Genomic DNA, 25,800 nt, shown 5'->3' on the forward strand with positions numbered 1-25,800 from the left:
TTCACAAGGCGGGTTAGGATTCTGGGGCAGCATTTAAATGGAGTTGCAGCCGGGGCACAGAGGTCGCGGTCAGTGCAGGTCGCGGTCATCGCACAGTGCGTAGGTGTTGGCGTGCTGTGTCTGCTGACTACTCAGCTTGACTACCAGCATTTCCCAAACATTGGTGGGCTTCAGGTCATTGACATTGGCAACCCGTATCTCACTGTTACCTCTACAACTCAATGGCGACAGTGATGGCACACTGCGTCGTCCTGCAGCGAAGACTTCAAAATTCAAAAATGCATTTATTTAACAGAAAAACCATAGTGTGCTGTTAAAATAACACAACATAATGCCATAATCCTCAGCAAATAATCAAACCCACAAGACCCTTCAAACATTCCCAGTGACTTCCAAGTGCAACGATTTGCATGAGTTAATTTTCCAACAAGGTAGCCAACTGGCAACTCTAAAACAATTGTTTGCTGGTTCATCCAAGTGAAACTATATGCATGAGTTCAGATTTGAACAAGATTTAACAAGGTCAGTATCTGTGGCCACCATCCCCCAGTTTAATGGGTTTTGCTGAGTGTTTTCCCACCCCTTCCCTTCTCCCCCCTCCCATGCCTACTGCTTCTCCTCAATGGGGTCTCAGGACCTACAGCAAGGCCGGTAGTCAGTTGCTCACTTTGAGCCACTGCCACACATGATGGTCTAGCAGGAAGTCCCTGACCAGCTTGGGTCCTAGAAGGCCCATCTGTGGACTGCATCACCTCAGCATGGGTGGCAGCACTCTGGTGTGGATGAGTGGCAGGTGCAAAGGCGGAATGATGTCATCCTGAGAGAGCATCAGGCCCGACACGCTGCTATTCCCCCGGGGCAAAGCCTCAGCATCTGGAGCAATCTGGGTGAGCACAGATTGCTGCCCTGCTTCGACAACGTTCAGACCCCGTTGAACTGATGGGGCCCCAGACACGATGGCAGTGGTCAGTGCGTCCGTGGCATCAATTTGCCTCTGCATTAACACAGATTGCGACAGAAGCACACCACAAAGCTGATAGATGCAAAAACGCACTGACGACATTACATTATGCAGGCCTCCAATAGCGTCGGCCTGGTACTCAATGGCTCCTGCAAAATCAACCATAGCCCGTGCCGCCATGTCTGAGACTCCATGGTCACTTGTTGCATCTGACATCCTTTGGCCTCTACCAAGGATGGGCTCGGTGGGCTACTGAGAAGCAGGAGCAAACCTTGAGGTGGACTCCTCCATCCTCACAACTAGTGCACCGAGACTTTCGGGCACCCTTGCCAGAGCATCCAGCAGATCACCGTGCAACCGCAATGACTGTCTTACGACAACCCATAATTTGGGCTCATCATCAGAGTGCTGCTGAGCATCACTCAGGAGCACACTTACCCTCCGGGGCGCTGGCCCCCAGACTCCCCCTCCTCCATGGCGTTGCTGGGTCCCGGAGCATCACCCACCTCCATCTCCCCAACCATGCCTTCCTCCTGAAAGCTGCTGGCCCCGCTCTCTGAGGCCGCTGCCTCTTGTGTGATGTCCATAGAGGTGTCCTCCTCCTCCTCCTGTGCAACATCTCCCACAATCGAAGGCTGATGTTCAGGCTCCGGTCCGTCTGGTTGATCATCTGAAAGCACAAAGCCAGAGAAGAGTAGTTACCTGCAGGGGAGAGGGCCAGGACCGGGAAAGGTATTTGGAAATGCCAGTCTCATGGAAAGAGCTGAAGGATTGTGGTGTCAAGGCTAAATGGCCTGCTAAATGCTGCAAAGGAATTCAACATACCGTCACTGTCCCAACGGGGTTCGGCCTCACCCACCGCCATCACACCAGCTTGAGGGCCCATCAGGGCCGAGATGCATTCCTCCAACCCAATAATGGGCTGGAGGTCAGGGTAACCCTCCTCCGGCCCTCATCTGTTCCCTTCAATTGTGGGCAAGCTTGGCCTGCAAGATTAAAGAGAACGTCAGAGTTAGTGTCCTTCTATTGGTCTGTTCCAAGTGCCTTACATAGTGGAGTACATGTTACTGTATGAGAGTCTTCATAGGTTGAGGAAACTTGTATTATCTGCGTGTCCTTGGTTTGCCAATGCTTGAATATGGGGGCTAGGACCTCACAGTAACGGTGAGGCTACCATCTTCCACACGCATATGAAGAGTGAGGAGGTAACAAGATGAGGGGTGAGTGTGAAGAACGGATGAGAAAGGTTGCCAGCGCTTTCGGGCCCTTGGAGTGGGGGACGCTGCAAATGTGAACGTTGCATCTCGCCTCACCCATGTAGAACATGGGCCTGACACATTCACATTGAGGACAGACTGCATATTGAGCTGACAGCATGCCATGGTCAGGTTAATATTAAAGATACTCACCCTCAGCAGCTGCATCATGTCGATCCACTTGTGACATTGAGTGGCTGTCCTGTGCACCGTGTCAATCACTGACACTCTTTCAGCCACATCCCTCCATAGACGTCGAATGACCTATGGCGGTGTCCTCCTCCCAGCCTCTGTCCTCAGTAGTTCCCGGCATGAAGGAGTGCATCGATGGCGGCGTCCGAGAAGTGGTGAGCGTACTGCTGCTACATTTGCCATCTTCACCGTCTGACTGAGTGCGTAGGAAGTGAATATAATGACGAGGCGGTGAGGCGCCCAATCACCACCTCAATTGAATGCAGGGGGCGTGGCTCCAGATGCTCAATGCATCGTCCGTAAGTGGCAAATCAGTCACCAAAAAACGTGGCAAACGTGGCAATTTTGTAAAAATGCTGCTATTGCTGCCCCACTTAACGACCCACAGTGCTGTTTACGGCCTCCAGAGTAGAGTGCAAGGCCTGGATTTAAAGCTGCAATCCACTTTTCAGGCGGCAAAACTGAATTTCGCGGTTCCAGGTGGCAAATGCCGCCTGGTGTTAAAATCTATACCCAACCGGTATCACCGCCTCAAAATCGGCGATACCGAATTTCGACTCGTCTCTTGAAAGTATAAACACATAGGGCCCAAATTTCCCCAGGAGTTGCTCCCTTTTTTTGGAGCAACTTGATTTTTCTGGAATATCTTTTTAGTTGCACTACTGGCCATTTAATTTGCGCCAGTGTAAGTGAGTTAGTTAGGTTTTTTTTTAGTTTCGTTTTTTTTTCAAAAGGGGGCGTTACCAGCCGCTTACACCTGTTTTGACCATTTAAGCAAGTTTAGCCAGCTAAAAGCTACTCCAAACTAACTTAGGCCAGCGTAAGTGCGCGCTCTTGTACATTCAGAAAAACCTTGCGGTGCCTCAAGAAATCAGCGCAGGCAGCCAGAGATGGGGGTGGGGAGGGGGGGGGAGAGGGGACCTTGCAAAGCATTAAACACCTTCACAATAACATTAAAGAAGCATAAATACATTTAAAGCACCAAGCATTAAACAAAGCAGTACATTTGCACCAAGGCTGGGGAGCGGCCAGAATCGGGAGGAAGATTTTCGGCGCGCTTGGAGGCGGGCAAAAGTGGCGCACCTCGGGTGAGTGCGCCAGAAAAAGGGGTTGGGGAAATTTGAGCCCATAATGCTGAATATACAATATTTGCAAAATATATTTCCTATTGTCACCTCTTCCCCCCACCCTCGCCCCCCCAACTTAGATTCTTCATATCCATGTTCTACTTTCTTCGAGGATAGACTCAACTCCTTGAATACCATCTGCTCCCTTATCAATCTGCAAATTGTCCATTTCTCTGACAATCTTGGGAAGCAATAGGCCAGGGTTGTTCATTTCTCAGATGCTCTTTCCTCTTGAACTTCCTTTCCCGACCATATTTTCTTATTTTTGAGCTGCATGATGCAAAGATTGTTGATTATGACATTTGGATAGTCCAAATTTGATCTTAAAAAAAACAGATCCCTCAACTTATCCATTTGTTAAAAAACTGGATGTTTTTTTAATATAAATAAAAACTCCTTCAATGGGACCCACTCAGTTCAAAAACATGAATGTTGTTGCCACTGGGAGTAAAGCAAGCTCACAGACCACCATGGTCTATATTTTTGTTTATTTTCTAAGCAGTTTGGTTGAGATTCACGGTTGTGTTTTTGTTTTGGCAGTGCCTTTGAAAACTATGCCACTTGCATCACTGTTCTGTTTGCCCTGACCCTCTACATTCTGCTGGTTATCTTGTGTAAGCGCATGGATTTTTACATAGAGACGAAACCTGGACTTGTAGTATTGCAAGACAATGCTCCCACTGACCAGCATCTGTATGAGATCACTGTCGAGACTGGCTTCAGGACTAGGGCTGGAACTACTGCCAAGGTATTTTATATCCTCCTTATACTCTCTCTATCTTTCTGTTTTCAGTTAAACTACAACTGTAGGTCAAGTTAAGTTCAGGGCTAATGTCAGAAAGTACTTCTCCACTAAAATAATGATCAATACCTGAATGGTCTTCTGGATAGATAGTAGAGGGCAAACGTGGAATATTTGAGGCAATGAGATGCTGTGATGGGTGGAGCTTAGGTTTTTATAAGCGTATTTGCTGGATGGGATGAAAGTCTTCCTGGTCAATATTTACCTTGTGATCTTTTTATCCTTTACCTACAGATTGTTAATTATCAGTTGCTGTCAGATAGATTTTCTTTGATCAGCCAGGTGTCTTGACACTTGTGAAAACCCATCACTGTGCTTATGAATCTCCAAACCAAGCTACTGACAAATATAAACAAGTAGAATGTTTGTTCAAGCACACTGTGTCCCTGTAGACTCACTTGGCTAAATCCAGAGAGCTTAGGGACCCCATGTTTACATGGGATACTGCTGAAATTTAGCCAGTTAAAGCCACAAAGTTGACCATAGCATATAGCACTGGTAAGTATCTTGTGATCAAAATATACCTAATTATCCAGCACATGACTGTCAGTGTATGGGAGCCTTTAAGAGTAAACATAACATAACTGGTATGTATGTACTTTTTCAGAACATTCCTTGTTCTAACAGTAGAAATATAATGATTATTATTGCTATTAACCATTTTCAGGTACACATCAAACTTCATGGGGAAGACGGTGTTTCTGAAACAAGAGAGTTATACCACTCTGAGAAGCAATTATTTGAGAGGAATTCCAGACACACATTTATAATGAGGTATTCCCTAGTTGATAACAGAGGTCAACATCAAAATGATTAAATGTCCTTATAATGAGGACTGGCTTGGTGAGACAATGTAGTCGCGTTTAAAGTACATTGCTTATGTTGGTGTCTATGTTTTTTTTTAAACTGAAGATTTTTCTTCTTGCAACAAAGAACTTTTGAATGCAGCTTCTCCCTCCTCCCCAATTCCAGAGAAGGAGGCGAATGTTGCCTGAGGGAGTAGAACAGTCCCTATCTGGGCAGGTTAGCACCCAAACAAACCACTGTCTGATTTCCTTTCTACAATGCTGCAACAAAACATGCCAGATTAAAAAGTACATTAAAATATATAAAATTTGCATTTTTTTTTTAAATAGCTGCAATTTGTGATAGGAGCTCACCAAAATGGTTGGTGTTACTGGTAGAAGGCTAATTTTTTAATACACTAAGTATCTGTCCATTGAAACGTGGAAGCAAGTGAGCCAGTGAAATTCAGTTCACTTGAATGTAGTGCGATGCCTCTATTATGATGCAACAAACATTGGTTTCCAGCACAAGCCCTGTTCCTGTTCCTGTTTAAACCTGTGTTGAAAACTTTGTGTGATTGTGTCAATGTAGATTAGTGCTGATACATTGTGTGCAAAGGCTGAAATTCTGAAGTATATTGAACATCTGTGTATTTTAAAAATCTAATTCTAATTAAATAGTGAATAAATATTCAAACCCTAGGCCATTCTAGATGATGGAAACTTTCACATTGTTGTTCTATTTCCCATGATATTGTTCATTGGCAGGCTGAAACCTATACTGCATTCTTTGATACTGTAATATAGCCAATTGACAAGCAATGTACGATGGGATAAATATGACATGTTACTGATGCTAAAAGGAACAGACCTAATAGATATATGTGTAATAATATTTATCTATTGCTTTACAACACTTGGTTGAGGTGCAAGTAGCTTTCTTATTCCCTCCCCAAAACCTTTTATTAAGTTACTTACATTACTATATATTTGCTCAGTTGCTTCATGACACATTTGCGGCATTTGTAGTGTAAGGTTTTTAAACTGTTCATGCTGCGAAAGATAAGAATCAACCGAGACTGAAACACTTGGATAATTATTTTATTGACATTAAGACACAACAGTTATCCGGACAATTTTTCCATTAAACTTCAGTCTCGGGAATGTAAATTTAAACTCAGTTTATCTGTTCCAGGAGATTAGGGGTTAAGTTGTTGTTGACAGCCTCTTTGGCTGCTTATTCTGGATCTCCCAGACATCATTGAAAAATGGCTGTTTTATATCTTCTTCCTGCTGACAGAAAAGCCTTCCAGTAGTTTACTCATAAGAACACAAGAAATAGGAGCAGGAGTTGGCCATACGGCCCCTCAAGCCTGCTCCGCCATTTAATACAATCATGGGTGAGCCGGTCATGGACTCTGGTCACTTCCCTGCCCGCTCCCCATAACCCTTTATCGTTTAAGAAACTGTCTATTTTTGTCTTAAATTAATTCAATGTCCCAGCTTCCACAGCTCTGAGGCAGCGAATTCCACAGATTTACAGCCCTCTGAGAGAAGAAATTTCTCCTCATTTCTGTTTTAAATGGGTGGCCCCTTATTCTAAGATTGTGCCCTCTAGTTCTAGTCTCCCCCATCAGTGGAAACGTCCTCTCTGCATCCACCTTGTCAAGCCCCCTCATAATCTTATGCTTTTCGATAAGATCACCTCGCATTCTTCTGAATTCCAATGAGTAGAGGCCCAACCTACTCAACCTATCCTCATAAGTCAACCCCCTCATCTCCAGAAATCAACCTAGTGAACCTAGCAAAGACCAAATGGCCTACTCCTGCACCTAATTTCTATATTTCTCTGTTAGCCAATCCTCTACCCATGCAAATTTATTGCCCCCAACTCCGTGAAATTATATCTTCTGCAGTAACCTTTTATGTGGCGCCTTGTCAAATGCCTTTTGCAAGTCCAAATATATTACATCCACTGGTTCCCCTTTATCCACCCTGTTCGTTACATCCTCAGAATTCCAGAAAATTTGCCAAACATGACTTCCCCTTCATAGGAAGAGTCAAGGAGAGGTGGTGGAGAGAGCGAGCTGGAAGTCATCAGCATTCATGTGGAAGCTGATCCCATGTCTGTGGAAGATGCCACCAATGGGCAGCATGTAGATGGGGCCATGGATGAATCCGTGTGGACATCAGAGGTGACCTTGAAAGATAGGAAGAGAAACCACTGCTAGAGATGCTACAAATGGAACCAAACAGGATAAACATAGAAAATCGGTGCAGGAGTAGGCCATTCGGCCCTTCGAGCCTGCATCACCATTCAATATGATCATGGCTGATCATTCTGTCTTCTCTCCATACCCCCGATCCCTTTAGGCATAAGGGCCACATCTAACTCCCTTTTGAATATATCCAACGAACTGGACTCAACAACTTTCTGTGGTAGAGAATTCTACAGGTTCACAATTCTCCGAGTGAAGAAGTTTCTCCTCATCTTGGTCCTAAATGGCTTACCCCCTATCCTTAGACTGTGACCCCTGGTTCTGGACTTCCCCAACATCGGGAACATTCTTCATTCTTCCTGCATCTAACCGGTCTAATCCTGTCAGAATTTTATGTTTCTTCTATCAAATTCCCTCTCATTTTTCTAAATTCCAGTGAATACAAGCCTAGTTGATCCAGTCTTTCTTCATAGGTCAGTCCTGCTATCCTGGGAATCAGTCTGGTGAACCTTCGCTACAATCCCTCAATAGCAAAAATGTCCTTCCTCAGATTAGACGACCAAAACTGCACACAATATTCAAGGTGTGGTCTTACCAAGGCCCTATACAACTGCAGTAAGACCACCCTGCTCCTATATTCTCATCCTCTCACAATGAAGGCCAACATGCCATTTGCTTTCTTTACTGCCTGCTGTACCTGCATGCCTACTTTCAATGACTGATATACCATGACACCCAGGTGCACCTCCCTTTTTACTAATCTGTCATCATTCAGATAATATTCTGTCTTCCTGTTTTTTTCCCCACCAAAGTGCATAACCTCACATTTATCCACATTATACTGCATCTGCCATGCATTCGCCCACTCACCTAACCTATCCAAGTCATCCTGCAGCCTCTTAGCATCCTCCTCACCCCCTCTGGGGAGCTGGCCCCAAGCTACCCTTTTCTCTTGGCCTTACTGGAGCCCTCTTCTGCCCTGTGCAGATCTCACTTCTACACTAGCCTTTAAAGTACGCACAGTGCCAGTTTCTGGGCTGGTGTCTGTGAGTGGCAGATGGAGTGACGCTATGTCGTCTTCTTCCCTCTCGCTCTCCTGCATCGACTCGGAGACAGGCTGCTCGAGCACTTGTTGTTGATTAGCTGAAAGCAGAAAGGCACAAGAGATGAGTTATGGGGAGGGGAGACAGGGTGGAAAAGCAAGATATGGATGCATACAGCATCAGCAGCTTGAAAGTGAGAAGAGATTGTGGGATGCTGGACAAGTAGGATGTGAGAAGGAGGATTAGGATTGAGCATACTGCTGTTGTCCCCAAGGGCTTCAACCTCACTGGTTGCCATGGCCTCCATGACTTCCCATCCAGTTGGCTCAGGGCCTGTATGGCAGCTTTCTCCCCACTTGTCTACCCCTGCTCCCTCCTGTTGTGCATGACATTGGCATGCATGAGAAAGGGAAGTGTGTGAGTGAGTGTGGTGCAATGTGTTTGGGTGATGTCCCTGCCATAGTTGAATAGCTGTCACTGTGTGGATGTGGATGTGAATGTTGCAGCAGTGGTAAGTTTGTGAGGGTGAAGTGAAGCTCGGATTGTGAGGCGAGTGGTGATAGGTAGAGATTGTTGGTAGGAGGAGAGTGCTGGGAGAGTGGTGCATTGAGCGTTGTGTGAGGCTTGCGGTGCAGCTGGTGGGACATGGCATTTGCTGAGGCCTTCACTCACCCTGACCTGCCGTGTGATATCATTAAACTTCTTGCGGCACTGGATTGCCGACCTGAGGACCAGATTGCTGGCCGTCACATAGGCAGCTAGCTCCTGCCAGAGCCTTCGAGATGTGTGTGGCGAGGGCTCCCTGCCAGTCTGCGGGAAGAAGACAGCCTGCCTCCTCCTCTCCACAGCCACAAGCTGGTCTGAGAATCTGCAGGCTCGTGCCACGTGCTGCGGCTCAGCCATTTGCTTCCACTGCCAACGTCTTCCAGATGAAGTTGAAACTGGATTGATCATCAGATGCTGTAGCATCAATTCACCTCCCCTTTAAGTACTAAAGAAAGCCTGTGGGGACACATGACTGGGAATTAGATTGGACCCGATATTGGTCCACCTATTGAACAATAAGCCAATGAGCAGCCGTTTTAGAGCTGAGATCAAGACAATAATCATGTTAATGAGGACTGAGCACAAATGTTGCGTGCTTACCGAGACCATTTTGACCTGGCACAGCATAACATCGTTGGGCCTTAACACCACCTGGTTTGTGGCCATATCCAATTTCTCGGCCCTTATCTCTTGTTGGCACATTTTTGTCACACTTTTCATTGTAAATTCCTGTTCATACTTATGATGAAAGCTGCCTATGTAAACTTGTCACACTTCGACCGAGGTGGGCATTATCGTGCCTCAATTTGGCATCTCCCAGCTCCTCAATCTAGACTGCAGAGAAACTCCTGTGCCTCAACCAACTCTGCTTCCCAAATTGCCAAAAGATTTGTTATTTAATAATAAATTGTAAACTAAAATAAAAGTATTACATGAAAATGAAAAGAGAATACATGACTTTAAAATGGGGAATAAATTATGTCTGTACGTCCTGACCCAGTTATCCCCCATCGTCTAACTTGAAGACTGAACTTGGTCTTGACTCCCTGTGTGCTACAGCTTTTAACCAATAAGGGAATTAAGGGTTATGGGGAGCAGGCGGGTAAGTGGAGCTGAGTCCACGGCCAGATCAGCCATGATCTTGTTGAATGGCAGAGCAGGCTCGAGGGGCTAGATGGCCTACTCCTGTTCCTAATTCTTATGTTCTTATGTTCATGCTAATGAGTATGTTTTATTTTAATTTAGTGTTCCGGAGAGTCTTGGTTCAATTTGGAAGGTTCATCTTTGGCACAATAATGGTGGTCATTCTCCCAGCTGGTATATTACCTCTGTAATTGTCAAGGACCTGCTAAATGGCACATGCTGGTTCTTTCCTGCTGAATGCTGGCTTGCAGTCGATGAAGGGGATGGAAAAGTAGAACGAGAACTGAACTCGCTCACCCACGGGCCTGGCTTCAAGAAAGTAATGTTATTTTTCGAGGCGTAACTTATTATTCAAAAAGTATTCCATCATGTGTATCAGTATTTGATTTTTGGTTTGGGCACTAATGTATGTATCGTAACCAGAGTGAAATCCTGTTCTGCAATTCTTGGCAGGCTGTTGCACCGTTGGAAATGTCGCCAGGCAGGACTTCTGCCTGATGACTGGTCCTGATCAGTACTGCACTGAAGTGTCAGCCTGGATTATGTGCTTAAGACTCTGGCATGGGCTTTGACTGAAAGTTAAATGTCCTACCACTGAGCCAATGCTGACACTTTAGCATAATTGTGAATACAATGCCAAAGTTATATACAGTCTAAGTCAGTTTTCCTATTTTCCAACTGTTTAAAATAATGCATTTACTTGTTTAAAATATTAAACTGATCCTACTTTTAAATTAGTATTTTTGTTATGAATAAACTATGTTACCATATGGTTTTAAAAAAAAATTGTTGAGACATTTAAAAATAAAAAACACAGTACAGCACAAGTACCATGGCATTCTGTGCCATATTTATGCAAAATACTGCGGATGCTGGAAATTTGATATTTATGTTCTGTAAAACAAGTTTTATTAAAACATTTGAGGTTTTTCTTTAATTAAATATTTTGTTTTTCAACAGCTTCTGTATAGCAAACTAACTGAGTACCTGGAAGACTTTCACCTTTGGGGATCAGTGTATAGCCGCCCATCCTATAGCTCTTTTACTCATACTCAGCGGCTCAGTGTCTGCCTTTGCCTCCTGTTGGGTTATATGTGTTTGAACGCCGTGCTGACTGACCTGAAGGACGAGGAGGTGAAAAATCTTTTAAAACTTAAAAATCCATCTTGCTTTTAAAGATGCACATACTCCATGCAGTAATGCCACCTGATGAAGTTATAGAGTGAATCATAGGCAGTCCCTCGAACGAGGATGACTTGCTTCCACAAGTTCACAGGTGTTTCAGTCTTGAACTCCAATTGAGGGGGTGGAAGATGCCTGTGCATGAATTTTTTTAACGTGTAGTGATCGTTGCACACCAGCCACCACACGGGCTTGACAGAGCTAGGTCTTGGTCCAATGGCAAAGATTAACCAAGACGACTGGAGACCTGCTCTACTGCATGGATCTAGCGCGCACACATATCGCAGTGTGGGTTGGCCCATGCTGCCCCTGGGTCCTCGGCTCTTCTGGGCCCCGTACCCTCATCTGGCGCACCTCCGCCACGATCTCTCGCCGCTCCTCCACCATAAACATTCACCGCATCTCGCCACAAACGCTCGCCGCTCATGCGCCCCGACCTTCCCACTCCTCCGTACCTGGGCCCTGCCGAAGCTCCTGCCCACGCTACAAAATGGCGACCAGGGTTTTGATGACGTCACCCAGTCGCCCATCTCAAAAACATCGCACACTTGGAGCAGCTCGTGCTGGAGGTTGAAGTGGTATGCCGCTCCAGCTCTTTTATAGCCCGACCTGCGGAGCTGTTCTCTCACAGGTCGGGAGGCCACAATGTGTATAGAGGGAATATTGTGATGTTGACCATACATTTGGGCATTTTTGAATTTCTGAATACTCGGTCAAAATCTTCAGATAGTGCTCTATTAAATTCTGATCTTCCTCAGCCTGATGAAGAGTCTACCCAAAATATTAACCTGCCATTTTTTCAGGTGCTGATGAATTTTCTATCCATTTCCAATGTTTTCAATTTCCTGCCCTTGCAGTATTTTTTCTTTTTCTTTGCATTTTCTTTGTGCCCTGGTTTTCCATTCCTCTCCTGACCCTGAGTGTGAGCTGCTAACCATGAGTGCTGGCTGCTGTCCTTCCCATTTGTTGCCACCTGTCACAACCCTAAATGTCTCCTCACTAAAACAGAATATCTGGTCACAATCACTATGCTGTTTGAGGGAGCTTGCTGTGCGCAAATTGGCTGCCGTATTTCCTACATTATAATAGTGACTACACTTCAAAGTACTTCATTGGCTGTAAAGTGCTTTGGGACGTCTTTCTTTCTCTCCTTCTCTTTCTCCTCCTCCTTCTCTCCTTCTCTCATGTATGTCTTGGATAAAGAGTCAGACTTGATACTGCAAGCTCAAAGTAAGTGTGACCGTAGTCTTTTATTACAGATCTCAGAGTGCCTCTCCCGCCTGTGAGGCCTCCTTATATACAGGTGCTCCCAAGGGATTGTGGGATCTCTTGGGACTCCAGGGGATAAGCCCTCTGATGATTCGACATGGTATTTACAGATTTACATACATAACAACACTCCTCCTCCCCTGTCCCCCCCCCCCCCCCCGCCCCTGCCCCCAAGTCAATAGTGTAACTATTTACAATGTGAGTCGATCTGGGGCCTTCCTTTCCCTGGTTGATCATCTTGGTGCAAATGCTGGTGTTGGTGAGTCGTTTGTTGGGCCCTCGCTGGGCTACTGCACTGCTGGCCTTGCTGGGGGTGGTGAATCCTGCTGGGCTGCTGCAGGTGATGGGTTCTGCTTCATGATCAACTGCTGGGTCCATTGACACTTCTGTGTGTGTTGGAGGGTCGAAAAAGATAGAGTCTATTGTGGGTTGTTCTGCATAGTCCGTAAATCTGAGTTTGGTTTGGTCCAAGTGTTTTCTGCAGGTGAGTCCATTTGCGAGTTTGACCACAAACACCCTACTCCCCTCTTTGGCTAAGACAGTGCCAGCAATCCACTTGGGACCTTGTCCATAGCTCAACACAATACAGGATCATTTACTTCAATTTTGCGTGCCACATTTGCGCGATCATGATATGTATTCTGTTGAAGCCACCTGCTCTCTACCTGTTTGTGTAGATCAGGGTGGACTAAGAAGAGAGTTGTCTTAAGTGCCCTTTTCATGAGCAGTTCAGCGGGAGGGACCCCGGTGAGTGAGTGGGGTCTTGTGCAGTAACTAAGCAGGACTCGGGATAAGCGAGTCTGCAGTGAGCCTTCAGTCACCCTTTTCAAGCTCTGCTTGACCATTGGACGTTGGCTTAAACGGAGCAGACGTGACATGTTTGACCCCATTGCGGGTCATGAATTCCTTGAATTCTTCACTGGTAAAGCATGGCACGTGGTCACTTACAAGGACATCAGGCAGGCCGTGCGTGGCAAACATGGCTTTCAATGGTGGCAGCGGACGTGCTTGCCGACATTATCACACACTCAATCCATTTGGAGTACGTATCTACAACCACTAAAAACATTTTTCCCAAGAATGGGCCTGCATAGTCAACATGAATCTTAGACCAAGGTTTGGAAGGCCAAGACCATAAACTTAGTGGCGCCTCCCTGGGTGCATTGCTTAACTGGGAACATGCATTACATTTGTGCACACAGGACTCTAAGTCTGCATTGATACCGGGCCACCACACGTGGGATCTGGCTATCGCTTTCATCATTACAATGCCTGGGTGGGTACTGTGGAGATCACTAATGAAAGTGTCCCCACCCTTTCTTGGCACAACTACCAGATTACCCCATAGGAGGCAGTCTGCCTGTATAGACATTTCATCTTTGCGCAGCTGGTACGGCTTTATTACTTCCTGCATCTCTAATGGGACACTAGACCAACTCCCATGGAGCACACAGTTTTTTACTAAGGATAGTAAGGGGTCCTGGCCCATCCAGGTTCTAATCTGTCATATTGTAACAGGTGATTGCTCACTCTCGAATGCTTCCATTTCCATAGCTAAATCTGCAGGTTGTGCCATCTCCACCCCAGGGTTGGGCAATGGAAGCATCAGCACAGTTTGTGCCTGGCCTGTGGCGGATGGCGTAGTTGTATGCAAACAACGTGAGCGCCCATTCGTATTTATCCCGTATTTTCAGAAAAGAGGATATCAGGAGCTTATGGTCAGTTTCCAATTCAAATTTGAGCCCGAACAGATATTGATATATTTTCTTTACCCTGTAAACACACACTAACTGTTCTTTTTCGATCATACTGTAGGCCCTCTTGGCCTTGGACAAACTTCTGGATGCATAAGCAACTGGTTGCAATTTCCCAAATTCATCAGCTTGTTGCAATACACACCCGGCCCCGTACGATGACGCATCACATGCTAGTACCAAACGCTTACAAGGATCATACAACACAAGCAATTTGTTTGAACATAACAGCTTCCTAGCTTTCTCGAAGGCATTTTCTTGGCTTTTAACCCATACACATTCATCTCCTTTACATAGTAAAGAATGCAGGGGTTCTAGCAATGTGCTAAGACCCAGTAAGAAGTTACCAAAATAGTTCAGGAGTCCTAGAAACGACCGCAGCTCCGTCACGTTCTGTGGTCTCGGTGCGTTCTTGATTACCTCTGTCTTAGAATCGGTGGGCCTGATGCCGTCCGCCGCGATTCTTCTCCCCAGGAATTCCACTTCAGGCACCAGGAATACGAATTTCGAGTATTTCAGCCTGAGCCCCACACGATTAAGCCGACTAAGAACCTCCTCCAGGTTTTGCAGGTGCTCGACGGTGTCCCGACCTGTAATCAAAATTTTGTCCTGGAAGACCACGGTGTGCGGGACCGACTTCAAGCTTTCCACGTTCCTCTGGAATATCGCCGCGGCCGATCGAATCCCAAATGGGCATTTGTTGTAAACGAAAAGACCTTTGTGCGTGTTGATCTGGTGAGGCCTTTCGAAGATTCATCCAGCTCCTGCGTCATGTAGGCCAAGGTCAAGTCCAGCTTCGTGAACGTTTTCCCTCCCGCCAGTGCCGCTGCCTTCGGAAGTTGGTATTGATCCTGCAATGAGAAACGATTGAAAATTACTTTGTATTCACCACGGATTCTGACGGTGTCATCTCCCTTGAGGACTGGAACAATCGGACTGGCCCACTCATTGAATTCGATCGGCGAAATGATGCCCACTCGTTGCAGCCTGTCCAGTTCGATCCACCCTCTTTCTCATCATGTAAGGTACCGCTCTCGCCTTGTGATGGATGGGTCACGCTCCCGGAGTCAAATGGATCTGCACTTTTTCTCCTTGGAACTTCCCGATGCCTGGTTCGAACAGCGAGGGGAACTTGCTTAGGACCTGGGCACATGAGGTGTTGTTGACGGACGAAAGCGTTCTGACGTCATCCTAGTTCCAGCGTATCTTTCCCAGCCAGCTCCTGCCGAACAGTGTGGGGCCATCGGCCGGTATCACCCATACTGGTAGATCATGCACCGCTCCATCGTAGGAGACATTTGCGGTAGCACTGCCAATTATGGGAATCAGTTCCTTTGTGTACGTTCTCAATTTAGTACGAATGGGAGTCAGGACTGGCCTTGAAGCCTTGTTGCACCACAATTTATCGAAAGTCTTTTTACTCATTATGGACTGGCTGGCGCCCGTGTCCAACTCCATGGACACCAGGAGTCCATTTAATTCAACCTTCAGCATTATCTGGGGACACTTTGTGGTAAATGTGTGCACCCCATATATCTCTGCCTCCTCGGTCTGAAGCTCTGGTTCATCATGATCCATCATGGAACTGTCCTCCTCTGCAACATGGTGGTTTGCAGGATTAGCAGGGTTTGCAGCTCGCCTGCACGTACATTGGAGGTGTCCCATTGTTCCACAGCTCTTGCAAAAACGTATCCTTTGAAGCGGCATGAATGGAATCGATGATCACCCCCGCGGCGCCAACAAGGTGTTAATTGCCTTGTATTCACCACCCTTGATGGCAGACTCTGAGACATCTGCGGACATGCAGCTACAGGCGTGTAAGTCCTGTCCTGTACATTTCGATTCGAAAACAACGTTACTTTGTTCACAGTACTTGCACCGGCACTAGTGTGCTGGGAAATTTGTTTGGTATTGTCACTGGTGGAGATAAATGCCTGGGCTATCGCTATGGCTTTACTCAAGGTTGGGGCCTCTACAGTCAAAAGTTTGTGAAGCATTACTTCATGGCCAATGCCAAGTATAAAGAAGTCCCTGAGCATGTGCTCTAAGTGTCCTTCAAATTCGCAGTGTCCTGCAAGGCGCCTTAGCTCAGCGACGTAGCTCACCACTTCCTGGCCTTCAGACCTCTTGTACGTGTAGAACCTATACCGTCGGGTTTAGATGCTCCCGGACCAGTGTGCACAACTCATCGTATGATTTGCTTGTGGGTTTTGCTGGAGCGAGCCGGTTTTTCATGAGGCCATAGGTTGATGCCCCGCAAACGGTGAGGAGGATCGCCCTTCGTTTAGCAGCATTCGCTTCTCCTTCCAGCTCGTTGGCCACGAAGTATTGGTCAAGTCACTCCACGAATGTTTCCCAATCATCTCCCTCCGAAAATGTCTCCAGGATGCCCGCAGTTTGCTGCATTGTTGCATTGAGGTTCGTTATCTGTATCTCGTCGCCAGTTATTATGTCTTGGATAAAGAGTCAGACTAGAAACTTCAAGCTCAAAGTAAGTGTGACCGTAGTCCTTTATTACAGATCTCAGAATGCCTCTCCAGCCTGTGAGACCTCCTTATATACAGGTGCTCCCAAGGGATTGTGGGATCCCTTGGGACTCCAGGTGATAAGCCCTCTGGTGGTTAGACATGGTAATTACAGGTTTACATACATAACACTTTCTCTCATTCTTTCTTTCTTTTTCTCTCTTTTTTTTCTCTCTCGTATCTTGACATTGAGCGCCTGCCGCTGTCCCAACTCCATGAAATATATTCTTACAAATCTAATGTTGGTAAACAATGGATTGTATGAACCGTTGTGTATTGATGACAAGATTGTAAACCCTCCAACTGCCATTTGGGGATATAGAAATAAAAATATTTTATTTCCCTGATATTTTTAATGTTCTCATTTTATCTTTTACTTTACATAATCTGGTGGCAAATAGGGATGAGATCTCTATGGATAGCCATTCTAGGATATGAATCCCTTATTTGCCACAAAGGCATTTTGTTTTTACATAGCATAACACTGAAATTGAAAAGGACTCAGTTACTGCTAAGCTGCATTACATTAAAACCTCATAGTTCTTGTACCTCAGGGTTTGGACGTACTGGTTATGTATGAGAAATTAACTTACACCTTGATATTTGTTGCTCTTTTTTACTCCAGTGATTTGTTTGGGTGAAGTATCTCATACTCTCCTTGGGTGAGTCCTCACTTCCCATATTCCAGAGAATGTTTTCACTTTCCCAAATATCGAGATAAATTTGTAACCTACAAAGGGGATGAACACAGAGTCCTCTTCACTTTAATTCATGTGCTGAAGTAAAAAGCACATCATTATTTTGCTTGGTGTTTCTTTTCCTCACCATCCACAAAATTCTCCAGCCTGACTATCTCTCTTCCTAGGCTTAAGATAAAACTTTCACTTTTGATCTGTACTCTTTCTAAGGTCTTTCCTGAAGTGTGGTGCTCAGAATTGTTCACAATACTCCAGTTGAGGCCTACCCAGTGATTATAAAGTTCTAGCATGATCTCTTTGCTATTATATTCTATTCCTCTATTTATAAACCCAAGAAACCTATATGCTTTTTTAACTACCTTATCAACTGGCCCTGCCACCTTTTAAGGTTTGTGTATGTGGATACCAGGCTCTTTGCTCATCTGCACTTTTCAAAATCCTGCCATTTATTTCCCCCAAAGTGTAACATTTCACACTTCTCCGCATTGAACTCCATCTTCCATGCTTCTGCCCATTTTTCCATCCTGTCCATGTCATCCTACAACTATCCTCATTACTATCTACTACATCAGCAAGTTTCATATCATCTGCAAACTTTATAATGCTGCTCCCTACACCCGAGTCTAGGTTGTTTATAAAAATTGAAAACACTAATGGACCCACAATTCACTAATGGGGAACACCACTGCAAAACACCCCCAGTCTGAAAAACATCCATTCCCCACTACCTTCTGCTTCCTGTCATTGTGCCACTTCTGTATCCATGCCACCACTGCTCCTTAATTCCATGGGCTTCCATCTTCTTAATGAGCCTCCTGTGTGGCACTTTGTTGAATGACTTCTGAAAGTCCATATGTCTATTGCACTACCTTGATCAACCTTCTCTGTTACCTCATCAATCAATCATCAGACACAATTTGTCTTTAACAAATCCATGGTGACTCCTTGGTTGACCCATGCCTTTCCAAATGAAAGTTTCTTTTGTCCCTGATAATGGTTTCCAATAACTTCCCACCACTGATGTTAGGCTGATTGACCTGCAGTTTCCTGGTTTATCCCTCTCCCCTTGAATAATGTTATAACATTAGCAACCCTCCAGTCCTCCGGCACTGCTCCTGTATCCAATGAGGATTGAAAGGTTGTGACCAATTCCTCAGCTATTTCTACCTTTGATTCTTTTAGCAACTAATGATGCATTCCATCCATACCAGGTGACTTAGAAACTTTCAATAATTCTAATGTTTTTAGTACGTCTTCTCTATCTATTACTATCCTGTCCATAACTTCCCTCTCCTCTAACCCTCACATCATCTGCTTCCTTTGTGAAGACAGATGCAAAGTAATCATTTAATACTTTAGCCATGTCCTCTGTCACGACATGACAGTTTCCCTTTGGGTCCTTAATTGGGCCATCTTTTTCCTTAGCTCTTACACTTTATTAGACAAAAATTGCTTAATTTTGTCTCATGCAAATTTATTATGGTGTTGACTTTTTCTTTTTATTTCTAGTATACAGCAGAATTAGGCCTCATTGATGTCTCCACGGTTTCCCTGGTTACTGGTTTGATTACGACTATAGTAGTTCTGCCAGTTGTATTGTTGGTATCATTGCTGTTCAGGTTTAGCAAGGTGAGATCAAACATTGCACCATCCTTTTTAATTAGTGTTTTTCATCTATTAAAATATATTCCAGTAAGTTTGGTTAATATGTCATGATAGCACTGGGTGCAAATTGCACTTGAAATTGTGCTGATTTTCAGAAGTGAAGTAAAAGCACAAGTTTCCACAAGCTCATTTGCATAATTAAATGTAAAAGGGGCAAAATTCCCCTTTTTATAGCCCTATTAGCGCCTCCAGTGGGTGCTAATGGGGCGCAATGGTGTTTTTGCCTGGGGGAGGGGGTGCTACTGCCTCCCGGGAAATTGTCCCAGAGATTTGGGAGGCGCTGTCCAGGCAACGCCATGCACCGCGGTTAGCGCCTCGGGCCGGCGCATAATCAGTGATGACGTCATTGCCGTGAGTCACGGCCCCTCACCGCCCTGCGCAGACCCCTTAATAGCCCACAGGGGAAATTACCCCGCGGGCCACGAGGCTGGAGCGGGCGGATGTCAACAACAGCTTCGCATTGTGGCAGCCCTTAAAGGGGAGTCCTTTAGCGCCCCAGGCTGCCATCTTCATTTGTCGGCACTCTGTTTTTGGTGCTGGGCTGCTGGCCCACTCGTTCGCGTCACCTGGTGGCCCATGGCGGCCACCAAAGGGCCATGCAGAGTGCTCAGTGGCCCTTCCCTTTAATGGAAGGGGATGGGTATTGCAGCGGATAACGCTGGCCAGCTCCGCGCTACTGTTCTGGGAGTGCCCCTCAGGAAGAAGAGCGCCGGAGACAACATTCTGCTTCCATTGAGGAGCTTACGGATCAATTTCGTGTCGAGGATGGGACTTCTAAACCTGCCGCACGAAGTCCCGCCCCCAATCGGGCAAGGAGCAATTTCGTCCCCAAAATCTCCAGGAACTAGCACAATGTGGCAGTGTACATACTAGAATTTAATTGTTTTTTCCCCTGCATTAAAAAATATTCTTTGATATATTTTGGAGTGGTAATACGATGCAGTTTTATTAATACAGCTGAAAATTAAGTTATCTCCAAAAAAAAATCATTTTTAATGAGTATCGAGTCCACCACCTGTGAGTAACTTGATTTTAAATGACCAAAAACGACTTTAAAAACTATACTGAGCCATTTAGTAAATTAAATACTTTGTAATATTTTAAAACTTTTTCAAAACATGCCGAAATGAAAATGTTTGAAGAGCTTGGTTAAACGGTCGCAAACGGACACAATCGGCAGAAACTCATCATGTTCATTCCTTTGATCTGGGAACGTGGCCAGTCTTGTGGACAGGGCAACTTCCCGTGCAATGTTTTTAAACCAGCATTAAAGCTCACAGAAATTCTATTTACACTCAACATAACTTGTGCTTAAATTTTCCCAATCTTTGCTGCTGATTTTACCGATTTCAGGCGAATTGCGCTATTAAAACCATTGCATACTCGCGGAAACTCGAGGCAAATGTATGATTTACAGTTTTGTATGTTTTCTTTACATGAGGTAAAACTGCTGAGGGAAACTTCTGTAGAAGAACACTATGGGACTACAAGAGAATCCAATGTATATTCTGTTGAAGGTAATATGGAGTCAATTTTAAAGTAGCTATAACCGTCAACTAAGAAATTATGATAGTTTTCCCACAGTGAATATAAAAGGAAAATTATGGGTTATAAATTTAAAAAGCCTTGGCAACTATCTTCAAAATCTAATCATAGCATCAGCTAGTTTGGTTAATTCAAGAAACAGTAATTTCATAGCTCATTCACTATTTATGTGCACATTTAAGTCCAATTTAAGTATTTGGGATCGTCATCTCATGTTTTAGTGATGATGTAGGTTTAGCACCCTGTGGAGCTTGTGTGTAAACCTTGAGTTTCCTACTTTCCTGTATAAAGATCATTAAATGATCCGAGTGAGATTTATGTATTTGCACAATATATATGTAGCTTAAGTGTGCTTTAAACTACTGTCATTACTACAACTGCATTGTTCAGCTGCCTTTCAGACTACTTGTTTCAATTAAGTGGGATGGAGCAGAATGCAGTTTTTGCCCACAGTTTCTCACTTGACAAGTTCCTGATCAAAGATGTTGTTGTTTTGGAAGGTGCAAATCACAGATTGGACACTTCTACTTAGGGAGAAGGGGAAATTGATAGCTGAATCACTCCCTCTCCCCTTTCCCCTTGTTCACCTTCTGGCAGCTGACCCTAGGTGTAACTCAGATTGGGCCTGGGAAATGTGTAGTCTTCTGGACATTGAATGACATGCAACACTGCAAAATAAATTTACAATATAACAAACTTTGGACAGATTAATTATTTTCTTTTCCTATAATAATCCTTCAGCTCATCGGGATGCTCTGCTGGCTTCAGACAGTGCATTTGAATCCTACTTGTCCTGGCAGAATCTGCAGCAATGGGCACAGGAAGCGTGGAGGAAAAAATATGAGGTGAGCATTATGTTGCACATAAATTCAGTCAGGTCTGCTCAAGGTAATGAAATAACAACAACTTGCCTTTATATAGCGCCTTTAACGTAGTAAAACACCCCAAGGCATTGCACAGGAGCGTTATCAAACAAAACCTGACACCGAGCCTCATAAGGAGATATTAGGACAGGTGAGCAAAAGCTTGGTCAAGGGGTAGATTTTATGGAGGAAAGAGAGGAAGAGAGGCAAAGAGATTTCGGAAGATAATTCCAGAGCTTAGGGCCCAGCCAGCTGAAGACATGTTCGCCAATGGTAGAGTGTTGAAAATCAAGGATGTGCAAGAGATTAGGGTGCTGAAATTCAGGGTCCCTATAAGGCCCGTTGCTGCCGTATTGCAGCGGCCATGCGGCGGAATCGATGGCCGCCGTGTTGCAGTCCAATGGCCATCCGGACCCAAATTCAGGTCATGGATTTTTCGGCCTGTCCCCACTTCCACCCTGCTGCTGACAACCACCACAAGTGCGTCATCATAATGCTCACCACCACTCTCCCGCACCTGCACAATACTCTGCCCGAATTTTTATTGAAAAAAATCATTGCCTCGCCGCGCGGTGCCCCGACAGCTTTGTGTCAGTGCATCTTCTCCTCACTGTCCGCGGCCCGGCAGCACGGCGGGTTTCAAGGGGAGGGCCCACTGCCGCGACCGCCATGTCTTTATTTTTGCCGGCCGACTTCCCGATCAGCCAGCAAAATAGTGCCCACGGGTTCAGCCGGGCCGCCAACAGGCAGCCTGGCATCCCTGGCCCAGCCGAAATCCTGCCTGGTGGCCCAGTGGCCGAAGATGAAAAATGCCGGATTCTCTCCCCTTAAACAGAGGGGAGAGAGCGTGGTGACGCACACACGCTGTGACATCACCACCGAGCTGTGGAGACTTGGGCCCATCCAAACCTCCGCCCCTCAGCCTGCCTTGCCACCCCACTTCCGCCCCCACTATGACCGACGTCCGGTCCAACGTTAAAAAAATTACTCAGTGCCGAAAACTGATCAAGAGGCCACCGCAACGCTCCTGCCGGAAAAAACTCCAAATAAAAAAGGTAGGTGTGCCAACTTTCTGGCGGCCCTGAATTTCGGTCCCCAGGATTAAAGGACCGCAGAGATCTCGGAGGGTTGTAGGGCTGGAGGAAGTTACAGTGATAGGGAAGGGTAAGGCCATGTAGGTAAGGATCTGAAAACAAGGATGAGAATTTCCAAATGGGTTCCCTATAGACATATGCTTGCCTTTCCTCAGCGTGGCTTACTGGAATCACAAGCTCCCAGCATTCACTCAGAGCACAACAGTGAAACAAGCAACAAGAAGGGTGGACATTGCTCGTCTGAAGGCAGCTCAAGTGGATTTGAGGACTGCAGTTCTCAGGAAAATGTCAAGGCAGTACCGAAGGATTCCAAACACAGCTCTAGTGACCTGCGATCAGATTATTCATCAGGTAGAAAAAAATTAAGGAACTACATTGAACTGATGGTGTTTGATGGGAATACAGGCCCACACACTAACATTACTGTTGATACTGCATTCAAGTAATGATGTTAGTATAAGAATGACATAGGATTACATAGGATATACGGCACAGAAACAGGCCAGTCCATGCCGGTGTTTATGCCCAACTCGAGCCTTTTCTTGTCTTTCCTCACCTAACCCTATCTGCATAACCCTCGATTCCCTTGTCTCTCATGTGCTTCTCTAGCCTCCCCTTAAATGCATCTATACCATTTGCCTCAACCAATCCCTGTGGTAGCGAGTTCCACATTCTCACCACTCTCTGGGTAAAGGTGTTTCTTCTGAATTCCCCATTTGATTTCTTGGTGGCTATTTTATATTGATGATCTCTAGTTATACTCTTCTCCACAAGTGGACTTGTAATGGTTACCCTGTAGTAATTGGCATTTTATTGTAAATTCAGCATTGATCTTTTGCAAACATGTGTTTCCTGTATAAAGTTTATCTCTTTCATTTCCACTGTTTGAAAAATATTATTTGTATTTTCTACTGCTCTCATTGTCTCCCTGTACGACACAGCACTCGCTTGATCAGAGTTGTGGCCAAATTGAATTGCTCCCAGACATTCTCATAGCCTGCACGTTCTGATTTCCTTTTACCTGCTCATTGGAAAATACCAGCCTTGACACTTCCCTCTAATGAGTCGTGGAGAATAGGAACTCATCATGTAAACCCCCAGAATCCATGTCAATTTCCATCCTGCGGTGAAATTAATTATCAGGAAACCAAATTAAGTCAATGCTTCTGACTGTAATCTTTTAAATACCTTTTTTTTCACTATCTCTAGAACACAGCAGTGTATTTGAACAGCCCTTGATGAACAGAGCCAGGCATTTTCTCCCAACTTGGTGCTATTATCTGGCATGGGCCATCTGTCTTTTGATTGCTTTGGTGTGCATATTGATAATAAGTCTGTTAGGACTACGGTAAGAAGGACTGGAATTTGTATGCTGCATTTCCAATTGTTTGATCTGTATTTTATTTTTTTATACATATTAATGAAGTACTGTAGCAATCTATCTTATTAATTACAGGTTTGGACCAACCAAATCTATATTGTGGCTACATTCATTGTTCTTCTCCCTCCTGTACTGCATCTTTGTCATCCAACCTATTGCAGTAAGTAATATGAAAGACAGTGCTCTGCTACAGAGTTGCGATTTGCTCTACTTAAGTCTCATCTATGAAAGACCATAGAAACACAGGGACAAATGCAGATCATTCAGTCCATTGGTGCTGCTGCATTCTGTTAGCCACGACAGCTCGATCTTTTTAATCTCAGTTCCCTGACAGGATGTAGCACAACAATGATTTTACCAGTGACCAAAGCAAGGCCATCCATTTGACATAATTTCAGCTATAATTAACTATTCTACCATAAAATGTAGAGTGCACAATGTTTTTAATCATGGTTCATCCATTAATCTTTCACACACAGGCTAGAATCATCCCCCATGCTCTGTAGTTACTACTTCCTCCCTTCACCATAGGAATAGGCCTTCAAGCCCGTCCTGTCATTCAATCAGATTATGGCTGATCTATATCTCAAATCCATTTACCAGACTTTGATCCATATTCCTTGATATCCAGACTCAACAAAAATCTATCAGTCTTAGTCTTGCAATTTTCAACTGATTCAACATCCACAACCTTTGGGAAGAAAGTTGCAGATTTCCATTACTCGTGTGCAAAAGTGCTTTCTGATTTCACTCCTAAATTGCCTAGCTCTAATTTTAAAACTATGTCTTGTTGTGTTCTGGATTCCCCCACCATAGGAAATAGTTTCTCTGTACCTACCCTATGAATTCCCTGATGATGCCAGTGCTTCCGATATGTCCTCCTTTTTCCTCAGTTGAGGAGTTCCCTCCACCGTTGTTTACAAGGCCCTCGACTGTGTCCGTTCCACTTCCCTCACTTCTGCTCTCACCCATTCCCTACTTCCCAGAACCACAATAGGGTTCGCCTTGTCCTCGCCTTCCACCCCACCAGCCTCCACATTCAACGGATCATCACCTGCCATTTCCGCCACCTCCAGAGTGATCCCTCCACTCAACGCATCTTCCCTTTCCCTCCCCCTTTTAGCATTCCGAAGGGACCATTCCCTCCGCAACACCCTCATCTACTCCTCAATCACCCCCAATACTCCTTCCCTTCCCACGGCAGCTTCCTGTGTGAGCGCAAGTGATGCAACCCCTGCCTTTTTACTTCTTCCCTTCCCACCATCCATGGCCTCAAACATTCCTTCCAAGTGAAACGGTGATTTACTTGTACTTCTTCGAATTTAATATACTGTATTCGCTGCTCACGATGTGGTCGCCTCTACATTGGGGAGACCAAACGCAGATTGGGTGAGCGTTTTGCGGAATACCTCCGTTCAGTCCGTAAGCGTCACCCCAAGCTTCCGGTCGCCTGTCACTTTAATTCTCCGCTCCACTCCCACTCTGACCTCTCTGTCCTTGGTCTCCTGTACAGTTCTAATTAAGCTCAAGGGACAGCACCTCATCTTTCAATTAGGCACTTTACAACCTTCTAGACTCATCATTGAGCTCGATTTCCGATTATAACCTCTGCCTCCATTTTTTAGGATGGCAGCTGTTGCTGATGACTCTGCTATTCCCATTTACACCTGCTCTAGACCTATCTTTTGTTTCGTTACCTGTCCCATTACCTTTTTGCCTTGCACCATCATACTTTTGTCATTTAATCTCT

General features: G+C 45.2%; 1 protein-coding gene across 1 annotated transcript in view; it reads left to right on the forward strand.

The window, feature by feature from the left end:
• The window catches only part of LOC139264127 (polycystin-1-like protein 1), a 245,772-nt gene that overhangs the window by 185,894 nt on the left and 34,078 nt on the right, over positions 1-25,800 (forward strand). Inside the window, exons 40-47 of the mRNA XM_070880217.1 lie at positions 4,077-4,284; positions 5,006-5,112; positions 10,177-10,393; positions 11,035-11,208; positions 19,012-19,131; positions 20,609-20,684; positions 21,454-21,557; positions 22,825-23,020. Of these exons, the coding sequence (XP_070736318.1) occupies positions 4,077-4,284; positions 5,006-5,112; positions 10,177-10,393; positions 11,035-11,208; positions 19,012-19,131; positions 20,609-20,684; positions 21,454-21,557; positions 22,825-23,020 (1,202 nt within the window). The remainder of the gene's footprint in view (positions 1-4,076; positions 4,285-5,005; positions 5,113-10,176; positions 10,394-11,034; positions 11,209-19,011; positions 19,132-20,608; positions 20,685-21,453; positions 21,558-22,824; positions 23,021-25,800) is intronic.

The sequence above is a fragment of the Pristiophorus japonicus genome, chromosome 5 (assembly GCF_044704955.1).
Source record: "Pristiophorus japonicus isolate sPriJap1 chromosome 5, sPriJap1.hap1, whole genome shotgun sequence".
Classification (NCBI taxonomy): Eukaryota; Metazoa; Chordata; class Chondrichthyes; family Pristiophoridae; genus Pristiophorus; species Pristiophorus japonicus.